The sequence below is a fragment of the Oncorhynchus mykiss genome, chromosome 2 (genome assembly GCF_013265735.2).
Source record: "Oncorhynchus mykiss isolate Arlee chromosome 2, USDA_OmykA_1.1, whole genome shotgun sequence".
NCBI lineage: Eukaryota > Metazoa > Chordata > Actinopteri > Salmoniformes > Salmonidae > Oncorhynchus > Oncorhynchus mykiss.
In genome coordinates this window covers 16,858,305-16,871,472 of record NC_048566.1, presented here as the reverse complement: position 1 = coordinate 16,871,472, position 13,168 = coordinate 16,858,305, and the positions used below count along the sequence as shown (strand labels likewise).

At 47.4% G+C, this 13,168-nt stretch overlaps 1 protein-coding gene across 1 annotated transcript in view; it reads left to right on the top strand.

Moving 5' to 3' along the window:
* Positions 1–1,106: 1,106 nt before the first annotated feature.
* Positions 1,107–13,168, top strand: part of LOC110536202 (tripartite motif-containing protein 46) — a 34,748-nt gene continuing 22,686 nt past the window's right edge. The window contains exons 1-4 of the mRNA XM_036939652.1: positions 1,107–1,504; positions 4,926–5,184; positions 8,222–8,372; positions 10,259–10,457. Of these exons, the coding sequence (XP_036795547.1) occupies positions 1,445–1,504; positions 4,926–5,184; positions 8,222–8,372; positions 10,259–10,457 (669 nt within the window). The 5' untranslated portion in view covers positions 1,107–1,444. The remainder of the gene's footprint in view (positions 1,505–4,925; positions 5,185–8,221; positions 8,373–10,258; positions 10,458–13,168) is intronic.

The window sequence follows — 13,168 nt, the reverse complement described above, 5'->3', positions numbered from 1 at the left end:
TGTATTGGTCACAAACACATATTTAGCAGATGTAATTGCGGGTGTAGCGAAATGCTTGTGTTCCTAGCTCCAACAGTGCAGTAGTTTCTAACAATTTACAACAATACACACAAATCTAAAAGTAAAATAATTGAATTAAGAATTATATAAATATTAGGATGAGCAATGTCGGAGTGGCGTTGACTAAAATACAGTAGGATAGTGTACAGTATATGAGATGAGTAAAGCAGTATGTAAACATTATTAAAGTGAAACAATTGTCATATAGGTAGGGTCATGTGCAATGCATGCATCAATATCAGTGTTCTGTTTTCTCCAGACATGATATGCAGTGGCAGTAAAATAATGTCATTCATTTTTGTGACAATTACATTTCAAACCAATTCTGCCCAAAATATTCTGAATGATTACGTGTATAGGTCTACACAGTGAGAAACACACACACACACACACACACACACACATACAGTAGCGGATTTAGGTATAAGGCCCCGGGGGGCGGCCGCACAAAAAACATTTGGAATGGTGGCATTTCCGCGATCAGTTTTCTATCGCTCATTTGCACTTCAAGTCAATGATATCATATCACGAGTGGGACTGTGGGTCAATTAACCATGCCGGAGTGGGTGCCCTGATTCTAGTTTGTGAGCTAGGCAGGCTACTGCCTGGGAAGGTCTCCCACTCAGAAGTATGAGATGGGGAGGGGGGCGGGGGTAGGATGACCTCAGGTCTCCCCACTGGAAGCCCGAGGTAGGGGGAGCTGGGGAATCTATGAAATAGCGCACCTCTAACTTTGTACAGTACAAATGCAATTAGTAAAATCAGTCACGCTAAGAAATACTACCAAATAAACCACAATTCATTCATAATACTGTGAATAATATGTAGTTTCAGAGACATATTGTTGCATTTTTTTCTGGTTTGTGCGAAATCGTTAAAAATAAAATAAAACCAGTCTGCACACCACCAAGGTGAATTGGTTTAGTCTTGTCTCTTGGTTAACAGTGTTGGGGGATGAGTAATGTATTAATGCTAGAGGGGGAGGCGGCTGAAGGGGGGTTCGCTCAGGGAGCTATAGAAGCTAGAACCGCCACTGCACACGCACACACACAGATAGAGCGAGAAAGAGAGCACTTAAACCTGTTTCACTCAGCAGAAATCGCCACGCATGCTCTATCCCCCACTATTGAACATCACCTTATCAGCGCGAGCCCAGTGGAAAGGGACAGAAGTCAACGCTGCGCACTCCAGACCATATACATCCGGTCAGACTAATATGCGATAGCCTATATCTAGGCTACATATGGTTCATTGACCAAGCTATTAACATTTTCCTTATTCACCCTAGGACAACATATTTGAGTATATTACTAGGCCTAGGCTACGATTGTGAATTTGACAGACCAGGCTACATTCGCATCAACACCGCGTTTTATCCTAAAGGATGGCTGAAGCAGAACTACAGGCGTTTACGTCTATGATGGACGCACTCGTTCAAATCAGCGTAAGTGTGGTGATGATTAATTAGACCTATTTGTTTACCATAAATGTGATGTGGAGACTGGAGCCTATTTTGTTATTCTGTAGGCCAACAGACCTAGGCTATAGCAAACATAAATGTGGTTTGGTTACCTGTATTTCAATTGGCCGTTCAGCTAGAAATTCCTCAGCTAAGCTATATATATATATATATTAATATTGCATATACGTTTTTAGTTAAACTGTGTTTTCAGCACGCCACCTAGGCCAGCCTACATAAGATATAGAGGCCTTCACATCCGTTTTGGCATCAACATTTCATCATCCTTCATACATAATTCTTAGGCTATATTTTTCTTCAATGTGAAATGGTCTGCTTTTGTTATTAGATTGAATAAAATTGAACCAGACATTCATTAATGAGTTAATGAGCTATAAATTAGAAATGGGTGGCATTTGGCTCCAACACTTGACGCCAGCGGCTGGTCACTATCGGCTGGTTATTGACACACCTAGCTATGAGGTAAAAGGAGGATTAAATGGATAGGATTCAAAAATAGATATAATGCCTATCTGTCGAATGTGTACCCCAGCATGCACAGACAAAAACAAGGGGTCCGATGATATGATTTGCTTTCTCGCAACACGGTGAGCAGGGAACGGACGATGTTTGTCGCCATAGAAACGGGATTCAGGGAGCGCCAGCACGCGGCGGCGATCTTGGTTCTCGCGCAACCCCCCCCTGGGCGCAGAAAGGACCCGCTGACACCAACTATTCTGGCCGAGCCCGGGAAAGAAAACACATTGATAGAGGAGAGAGAGAGGTGTAGTCATTCGTATCGAAGCCTAATCCATGTGAATGCTATTTTCCCGGTAGCCAGTAGCCTTGGCCTATCATGAATCCCATTGATATTTCTATAGCCGGCCTAGGGAAGATGAAGTCGGCTAGGACTTGACCGGTAATATAGCCTATTTTGTGCATTGAAATCCATTTTAATGTAATTCATTGTTCCGGTAAAATGAATCTCTTCTCGCCATCATGGTGGCTTGTATTAACTGAACTGAGGAAGGTTAGAATCAAGCAACTAGTCCTACAACAGAGCTATAGATAGAGGGATCTATTACTCCTCTATACTGGGTTTACATCATGCTGTTGGCCAGACAGAGCTGGAATGAAGTGATTAGACTCATATTTAAGGAGACTGGCTGTAGCGCCTTAGTCAGCCCTGGCCTGGGTATTTATACACACACACACCTGCTTTCTCCTTTCATGTGTCCAACATAAATTCTAAACTAGGAATGGTTCAATAATGTAAGATGCTGTTTCTATCTCCCTCTCTCTCATTCTCTCTCTCCTCTATTTAGAGCAGTTAAGTTATTCCTCTGCCTCATTCTCACTCCTGTTTTCACTTCCTCCTCTTTCCCCTCACACCCTCTGCCCTGCTCACTCACCCTTTATTTTCTTCACTGCTCCTTTAACTCCTCTCCCCGTCTCTCTACTATCTCCAACCCCTTATCCCCCCTCCCTGCTCCTCTAACTCCTCTCCCCGTCTCTCTACTATCTCCAACCCCTTATCCCCCCTCCCTGCTCCTCTAACTCCTCTCCCCGTCTCTCTACTATCTCCAACCCCTTATCCCCCCTCCCTGCTCCTCTAACTCCTCTCCCTGTCTCTCTACTATCTCCAACCCCTTATCCCCCCTCCCTGCTCCTCTAACTCCTCTCCCTGTCTCTCTACTATCTCCAACCCCTTATCCCCCCTCCCTGCTCCTCTAACTCCTCTCCCCATCTCTCTACTATCTCCAACCCCTTATCCCCCCTCCCTGCTCCTCTAACTCCTCTCCCCATCTCTCTACTATCTCCAACCCCTTATCCCCCCTCCCTGCTCCTCTCCCCGTCTCTCTACTATCTCCAACCCCTTATCCCCCCTCCCTGCTCCTCTAACTCCTCTCCCCGTCTCTCTACTATCTCCAACCCCTTATCCCCCCTCCCTGCTCCTCTCCCCGTCTCTCTACTATCTCCAACCCCTTATCCCCCCTCCCTGCTCCTCTCCCCGTCTCTCTACTATCTCCAACCCCTTATCCCCCTCCCTGCTCCTCTAACTCCTCTCCCCATCTCTCTACTATCTCCAACCCCTTATCCCCCCTCCCTGCTCCTCTAACTCCTCTCCCCGTCTCTCTACTATCTCCAACCCCTTATCCCCCCTCCCTGCTCCTCTAACTCCTCTCCCCGTCTCTCTACTATCTCCAACCCCTTATCCCCCCTCCCTGCTCCTCTAACTCCTCTCCCCATCTCTCTACTATCTCCAACCCCTTATCCCCCCTCCCTGCTCCTCTAACTCCTCTCCCCGTCTCTCTACTATCTCCAACCCCTTATCCCCCCTCCCTGCTCCTCTCCCCGTCTCTCTACTATCTCCAACCCCTTATCCCCCCTCCCTGCTCCTCTAACTCCTCTCCCCGTCTCTCTACTATCTCCAACCCCTTATCCCCCCTCCCTGCTCCTCTAACTCCTCTCCCCGTCTCTCTACTATCTCCAACCCCTTATCCCCCCTCCCTGCTCCTCTCCCCGTCTCTCTACTATCTCCAACCCCTTATCCCCCCTCCCTGCTCCTCTAACTCCTCTCCCTGTCTCTCTACTATCTCCAACCCCTTATCCCCCCTCCCTGCTCCTCTAACTCCTCTCCCCGTCTCTCTACTATCTCCAACCCCTTATCCCCCCTCCCTGCTCCTCTAACTCCTCTCCCCGTCTCTCTACTATCTCCAACCCCTTATCCCCCCTCCCTGCTCCTCTAACTCCTCTCCCCATCTCTCTACTATCTCCAACCCCTTATCCCCCCTCCCTGCTCCTCTAACTCCTCTCCCCGTCTCTCTACTATCTCCAACCCCTTATCCCCCCTCCCTGCTCCTCTAACTCCTCTCCCCGTCTCTCTACTATCTCCAACCCCTTATCCCCCCTCCCTGCTCCTCTAACTCCTCTCCCCGTCTCTCTACTATCTCCAACCCCTTATCCCCCCTCCCTGCTCCTCTAACTCCTCTCCCCGTCTCTCTACTATCTCCAACCCCTTATCCCCCCTCCCTGCTCCTCTAACTCCTCTCCCCGTCTCTCTACTATCTCCAACCCCTTATCCCCCCTCCCTGCTCCTCTAACTCCTCTCCCTGTCTCTCTACTATCTCCAACCCCTTATCCCCCCTCCCTGCTCCTCTAACTCCTCTCCCCGTCTCTCTACTATCTCCAACCCCTTATCCCCCCTCCCTGCTCCTCTAACTCCTCTCCCCGTCTCTCTACTATCTCCAACCCCTTATCCCCCCTCCCTGCTCCTCTAACTCCTCTCCCCATCTCTCTACTATCTCCAACCCCTTATCCCCCCTCCCTGCTCCTCTAACTCCTCTCCCCATCTCTCTACTATCTCCAACCCTTATCCCCCTTCCCTCCCTCTCTCGTCCTCCAGTGTAACATGAAGAGTATGGAGCGGGAGCTGCATTGCCCGGTGTGTACTGAGATGGTGAAGCAGCCCATCATCCTGCCGTGCCAGCACAGTGTGTGTCTGCTGTGTGCTGCTGAGGTGTTAATCCAGAGAGGATACCCTGCCCCAGACCTCCCCCCAGAGCCCAACTCCCCGGCCGCCTCCCCCAACACACGCTCCCCGCGCGGGGCACGCAGGCCACCGCCCAAGACCACCGACCGCCTGGACCGCGTCCTCAGACCAGGTGGGTTAGTGTGTGTGTGAATGCTGATGTCGATCTCACTTGTGTGCCAGTGCCTACATTTTTTGTCCATTAAAATAACATCAAATTGATCAGAAATACAGTGTAGACATTGTTAATGTTGTAAATTACTATTGTAGCTGGTAACGGCGGATTTTTAGTGGAATATCTACATAGGCATACAGAAGCCCATTATCAGCAACCATCACTCCTGTGTTCCAATGGCACGTTGTGTTAGCTAATCCAAGTTTATCATTTTAAAAGGCTAATTGATCATTAGAAAACCCTTTTGCAATTATGTTATTACAGCTGAAAACTGTTGTGCTGATTAAAGATGCAATAAAATTGGCCTTCTTTAGACTAGTTGAGTATCTGGAGCATCAGCATTTGTGGGTTTGATTACAGGCTCATGATGGCCAGAAACAAAGCCCCATTCTTCTGAAACTCATCAGTCTATTCTTGTTCTGAGAAATGAAGGCTATTCCATGCGAGAAATTGCCAAGACACTGAAGATCTCGTTCAACGCTGTGTACTACTCCCTTCACAGAACAGTGCAAACTGTCTCAAACCAGAATAGCAAGAGGAGTGGGAGGCCCCGGTGCACAACTGAGCAAGAGGACAAGTACATTAGAATGTCTAGTTTGAGAAACAGACGCCTCAAGTCCTCAACTGGCAGCTTCATTAAATAGTACCCGCAAAACACCAGTCTCAATGTCAGCAGTGAAGAGGCGACTCCGGGATGCTGGCCTTCTAGGCAGAGTTGCAAAGAAAAAGCCCTATCTCAGACTGGCCAATAAAAAGAAAAGATTAAGATGGGCAATGTAACAATAGGAGAGCTCCTCCTCCAGTTCCCTATGAAATGACCCGCTGTAAACAAACAAAACAGAACTGCGAATTTAAAATCGTTTTTTATTGATTACCATTCTGCATAATGTGCATCCAAGTCTGTACAGTGTTGGTGTGTTTTCATTGGTTTGGAAATCTGAAATAAACAACACAATTTGGAAGTGTCAATTTTCACTTAGTAATAGCTACAGTTGAAGTCGGAAGTTTACATACACCTTAGCCAAATAAGTTTGAACTGAGTTTTTCTCAATTCCTGACATTTAATCCTCGTAAAAATTCCCTGTCTTAGGTCAGTTAGGACCACCACTATATTTTAAGAATGTGAAATGTCAAAATAATAGAGAGAATTATTTATTTCAGCTTTTATTTCATCACATTCCCAGTGGGTCAGAAGTTTACATACACTCAATTAGTATTTGGTAGCATTGCCTTTAAATTGTTTAACTTGGGTCAAACGTTTCGGATATCCTTCCAAAAGCTTATGTAAGTTGGGTGAATTTTGGCCCATTCCTCCTGACAGAGCTGGTGTAACTGAGTCAGGTTTTTAGGCCTCCTTGCTCACACACGCGTTTTCAGTTCTGCCCACACATGTTCTATGGGATTGAGGTCAGAGCTTTGTGATGGCAACTCCAATACCTTGACTTTGTTGTCCTTAAGCCGTTTTGCCACAACTTTGGAAGTATGCTTGGGGTCATTGCTGTTGTTCTGAGATTGATTTGCACTTTTCGCACCAAAGTACGCTCATCTCTAGGAGACCGAACGAGTCTCCTTCCTGAGCGGTATGACGGCTGCGTGGTCCCATGGTGTTTATACTTGCGTATTATTGTTTGTACAGATGAACGTGGTACCTTCAGGTGTTTGGAAATTGCTCCCAAGGATGAACCAGACTTGTGGAGGTCTACAATTTTTTGTTTTCTGAGGTCTTGGTTGATTTCTTTTGATTTTCCCATGATGTCAAGTTATAGGCACTGTGTTTGAAGGTAGGCCTTGAAATACATCCACAGGTACACCTCCAATTGACTCAAATGATGTCAATTAGCCTATCAGAAGCTTCTAAAGCCATGACATAATTTTCTGGAATTTTCCGAGCTGCTTAAAGGTACAGTCAACTTAGTGTATGTAAACTACTGACCCACTGGAATTGTGATACAGTGAATTAGAAGTGAAATAATCTTGTCTGTAAACAATTGTTGGAAAAATGACTTGTCATGCACAAAGTAGATGTCCTAACCGACTTGCAAAAACTATAGTTTGTTAACAAGACATTTGTGGAGTGGTTGAAAAATGAGATTTAATGACTCCAACCTAAATGTATGTAAACTTCAGATTTCAACTGTATGTAGGAGAAAGAGTCGCTCTCTGAACGTTCAACTGCAATGGTCCAACTCTCTATATACACAGAGTATACTGAACATTAGGAACCTCCTTTTGCCCTCAGAACAGCCTCAATTCAAGGTGTCCAAAGCTTTTCACTTGGATGCTGGCTCATGTTGACTCCAATGCTTTCCACTTTTGTGTCAAGTTGGCTGGATGTCCTTTGGGTGGTGGACCATTCTTGATACACACAGGAAACTGTTGAGCGTAAAAACCCAGCAACGTTGCAGTTCTTGACACAAACTGGTGCGCCTGACACCTACTACCAGACCCTGTTCAAAGGCACTAAAATCCTTTGTCTTGCTCATGCACCCTCTGGATGGCACACATACACAATCCATGTCTCAGTTGTCTCAAGGATTACAATCCTTGTTTAACCTGTCTCCTCCCCTTCATCCACAATAAGGGATCATAGCTTTCACCTGGATTCACCTGGTCACTCTATGTCAGGAAATGAGCAGGTGTTGTTAATGTTTTTTAGATGCGGTGTATATGACTGGTTCATACATCATAACACTTCAAAGATGCTGAGAGAGAGATGTTGAGAGAGAGAGTTGGGGGGCAGTAGTGTGTGTGTGTGTGTGTGTGTGTGTGTGTGTGTGTGTGTGTGTGTGTTTGAACTAGCAGGTGTTCTAGGTGTGAAGCAGCAGTTTCTGTCTGTGTCAGCATGTAGTGTGCAGTGCAGTCAGGGGATAGAAAAGTATGGCTCTAGTTCTATCAAACTGTGATGGAGCTATCCCACTCATACTGATTACTTTCTATCTCACACTGTCTCCTCTCTCCCTCTCCAAACTTACCCCCTCCTCCCCCCACCTCTCAGGTTTTGGGACGTACCCCGGGCGTCGTCGTAAGGACATGTCTCCTGCCCCCATGCTGTTCCCCTGTCCGTCCTGTCACAAGGAGGTGGAGCTGGGGGAGAGAGGACTGACCAATTGCCTCAGGAATCTCACCTTGGAACGCATTGTAGAGAGGTAGACAGACAGACAGACAGACAGACAGACAGACAGACAGACAGACAGACAGACAGACAGACAGACAGACAGACAGACAGACAGACAGACAGACAGACAGACAGACACGTAGAGAGAGTTGCTTACTTACAGAGGAATGTAGGTTCTGAACCAATCCTGCAGGAAATAAAGATAAGCACAGAAAGAAGGAAAAGTCAATAGTGCTTTATAAATGGGACAGAAAATCACTGATTTTGGTACGGGGAGAACCCCCCCTCTCCTGAAGCAGGGCCTAACCAGCTGAGTGTGTGGGAACTGGGAAGCTGAGGTGACTTCATCATTCACACGAACGTTAAATGGACTTTCTGAACAACAAGTTGAGGTTCTGAACGCTTCAAGAGACAAACACAGACATTGTGATTATCATAAATAGCCTCCTTTCCTTGTTTCCTTTCCTTCATTAGTAGTGATCTGAAAGAGAGGAAGAGAGGAGGCCTTTGTAGACTACTGAGATTCACATAGAGAAGGCAAGAGAGATTTGGGAGAGGTATAGGGAGAGAGTGGGAAAGAATTGGGATAAGAGAGAGAGGGAGAGGGGGAGAGAGAGAGAGAGAGATATAATATCCATTGTTTGAGATGCAGCAGCAGCAGTTTCAGAGGAGTTTGCTGCAGCTGTTCTCTCTCCCCTGGAGGCTGGGTTGTCTCTGTCAGTAAAGACTGGACATGTTGAGAGTCCATAGCTCACTGGAAGTAGAAACAGTGCAGTCTGCAGGAACACAGAACACAGCTGAAGGATCCAGGTCAGGAAGTTAGATAACATTTAAAAAAGCATACATCTGAATGCAGAGCAGAACAGGACAGAACAGAACAGACCTTACAGTAGCACATTTAGCTCATACCCCCTCTCCTTCTCACCTCTCATGCCCCCTCTGCTTCTCACTTCTCATACCCCCTCTCCTTCTCACCTCTCACCCCCTCTCCTTCTCACCTCTCATACCCCCTCTCCTTCTCACCTCTCATACCCCCTCTCCTTCTCACTTCTCATACCCCCTCTGCTTCTCACTTCTCATACCCCCTCTCCTTCTCACCTCTCATACCCCCTCTGCTTCTCACTTCTCATACCCCCTCTCCTTCTCACCTCTCATACCCCCTCTGCTTCTCGCTTCTCATACCCCCTCTCCTTCTCACCTCTCATACCCCCTCTGCTTCTCACTTCTCATACCCCCTCTCCTTCTCACCTCTCACCCCCTCTCCTTCTCACCTCTCATACCCCCTCTCCTTCTCACCTCTCATACCCCCTCTCCTTCTCACTTCTCATACCCCCTCTGCTTCTCACTTCTCATACCCCCTCTCCTTCTCACCTCTCATACCCCCTCTGCTTCTCACTTCTCATACCCCCTCTCCTTCTCACCTCTCATACCCCCTCTGCTTCTCGCTTCTCATACCCCCTCTCCTTCTCACCTCTCATACCCCCTCTGCTTCTCGCTTCTCATACCCCCTCTCCTTCTCACCTCTCATACCCCCTCTGCTTCTCGCTTCTCATACCCCCTCTCCTTCTCACCTCTCATACCCCCTCTCCTTCTCACCTCTCATACCCCATCTCCTTCTCTCCTTCTCACCTCTCATACTCCCTTTCCTTCTCTCCTTCTCACCTCTCATACCCCCTCTCCTTCTCACCTCTCATACCCCCTCTCCTTCTCACCTCTCACACCCCCTCTCCTTCTCACCTCTCATACCCTTTCTCCTTCTCACCTCTCATACCCCCTCTCCTTCTCACACCCCCTCTCCTTCTCACCTCTCATACCCCCTCTCCTCATCTCTCATACCCCCTCTCTTTCTCACTCTCCTCTTTTTGTATCAACCCCCACCCTCTCCACTGTTTCTCCCCCTCCCCTGTCTGGCTCCAGGTACAGACACACAGTGAGCCTGGGCAGCGTGGCTATAATGTGTGGCTTCTGTAAGGCTCCTCAGTCCTTGGAGGCCACTAAGGGCTGTGCTGACTGCAGGTCCAACTTCTGCAACGAGTGTTTCAAGCTCTACCACCCCTGGGGAACGCTCCGCTCCCAGCACGAACACATACTGCCCACCAACAACTTCAGACCCAAGGTGTGTGTGTGTGTGTGTGTGTGTTTACATAGTATTTGGGGTGTGTATGTAAGGGTTAATTAACTATGTTCATGAAATTGCTGTTTTTGTCCTGCATCTCCCTCTTCTCTGTATCTATCCATATCTCTATAACTTCTTTACCTGTTTCATCTGCAGTACCTCTCTCTCTCTCTCTCTCTCTCTCTTCACCTGTTTCCTCTACAGTACCTCTCTCTCTCTCTCTCTCTCTTCACCTGTTTCCTCTACAGTACCTCTCTCCTTCACCTGTTTCCTCTACAGTCCCTCTCTCTCTCTCTCATTTACCTGTTTCCTCTACAGTACCTCTCTCTCTCTCGCTCTCTCTTCACCTGTTTCCTCTACAGTACCTCTCTCCTTCACCTGTTTCCTCTACAGTCCCTCTCTCTCTCTCTCATTTACCTGTTTCCTCTACAGTACATCTCTCTCTCCTTCACCTGTTTCCTCTACAGTACCTCTCTCTCTCCTTCACCTGTTTCCTCTACAGTCCCTCTTTCTCTCTCTCCTTCACCTGTTTCCTCTACAGTCCTTCTTTCTCTCTCTCCTTAACCTGTTTCCTCTACAGTCCCTCTCTCACTCTCCTTCACCTGTTTCCTCTACGGTACATCTCTCTCTCCTTCTCCTGTTTCCTCTACAGTACCTCTCTCTCCTTCACCTGTTTCCTCTACAGTACCTCTCTCTGTCCTTTACCTGTTTCCTCTACAGTACCTCTCTCTCCTTCACCTGTTTCCTCTACAGTACCTCTCTCTGTCATTTACCTGTTTCCTCTACAGTACCTCTCTCTCATTCACATGTTTCCTCTACAGTACCTCTCTCTCCTTCACCTGTTTCCTCTACAGTACCTCTCTCTCTCCTTCACCTGTTTCCTCTACAGTACCTCTCTCTCTCCTTCACCTGTTTCCTCTACAGTACCTCTCTCTCTCCTTCACCTGTTTCCTCTACAGGACCTCTCTCTCTCCTTCACCTGTTTCCTCTACAGTACCTCTCTCTGTCTTTCACCTGTTTCCTCTACAGTACCTCTCTCTCTCCTTCACCTGTTTCCTCTACAGTACCTCACTCTGTCCTTCACCTGTTTCCTCTACAGTACCTCTCTCTCTCCTTCACCTGTTTCCTCTACAGTACCTCTCTCTGTCCTTCACCTGTTTCCTCTACAGTACCTCTCTCTCCTTCACCTGTTTCCCCTACACTACCTCTCTCTTTCTCCTTCACCTGTTTCCTTTACAGTACCTCTCTCTCATTCACCTGTTTCCTCTACAGTACCTCCCTCTCTCCTTTACCTATTTCCCCTACACTACCTCTCTCTTTCTCCTTCACCTGTTTCCTCTACAGTACCTCTCTCTCATTCACATGTTTCCTCTACAGTACCTCTCTCTCCTTCACCTGTTTCCTCTACAGTACCTCTCTCTCTCCTTCACCTGTTTCCTCTACAGTACCTCTCTCTCTCCTTCACCTGTTTCCTCTACAGTACCTCTCTCTCTCCTTCACCTGTTTCCTCTACAGTACCTCTCTCTCTCCTTCACCTGTTTCCTCTACAGGACCTCTCTCTCTCCTTCACCTGTTTCCTCTACAGTACCTCTCTCTGTCTTTCACCTGTTTCCTCTACAGTACCTCTCTCTCTCCTTCACCTGTTTCCTCTACAGTACCTCTCTCTGTCCTTCACCTGTTTCCTCTACAGTACCTCTCTCTCTCCTTCACCTGTTTCCTCTACAGTACCTCTCTCTGTCCTTCACCTGTTTCCTCTACAGTACCTCTCTCTCCTTCACCTGTTTCCCCTACACTACCTCTCTCTTTCTCCTTCACCTGTTTCCTTTACAGTACCTCTCTCTCATTCACCTGTTTCCTCTACAGTACCTCCCTCTCTCCTTTACCTATTTCCCCTACACTACCTCTCTCTTTCTCCTTCACCTGTTTCCTCTACAGTACCTCTCTCTCATTCACATGTTTCCTCTACAGTACCTCTCTCTCCTTCACCTGTTTCCTCTACAGTACCTCTCTCTCTCCTTCACCTGTTTCCTCTACAGTACCTCTCTCTCTACTTCACCTGTTTCCTCTACAGTACCTCTCTCTCTCCTTCACCTGTTTCCTCTACAGGACCTCTCTCTCTCCTTCACCTGTTTCCTCTACAGTACCTCTCTCTGTCTTTCACCTGTTTCCTCTACAGTACCTCTCTCTCTCCTTCACCTGTTTTCTCTACAGTACCTCTCTCTGTCCTTCACCTGTTTCCTCTACAGTACCTCTCTCTCTCCTTCACCTGTTTCCTCTACAGTACCTCTCTCTCTCCTTCACCTGTTTCCTCTACAGTACCTCTCTCTGTCCTTCACCTGTTTCCTCTACAGTACCTCTCTCTCCTTCACCTCTTTCCCCTACACTACCTCTCTCTTTCTCCTTCACCTGTTTCCTTTACAGTACCTCTCTCTCGCCTTCACCTGTTTCCCCTACACTACCTCTCTCTCCTTCACCTGTTTCCCCTACACTACCTCTCTCTTTCTCCTTCACCTGTTTCCTTTACACTACCTCTCTCTCATTCACCTGTTTCCTCTACAGTACCTCCCTCTCTCCTTTACCTATTTCCCCTACACTACCTCTCTCTTTCTCCTTCACCTGTTTCCTTTACAGTACCTCTCTCTCATTCACCTGTTTCCTCTACAGTACCTCCCTCTCTCCTTTACCTATTTCCCCTACACTACCTCTCTCTC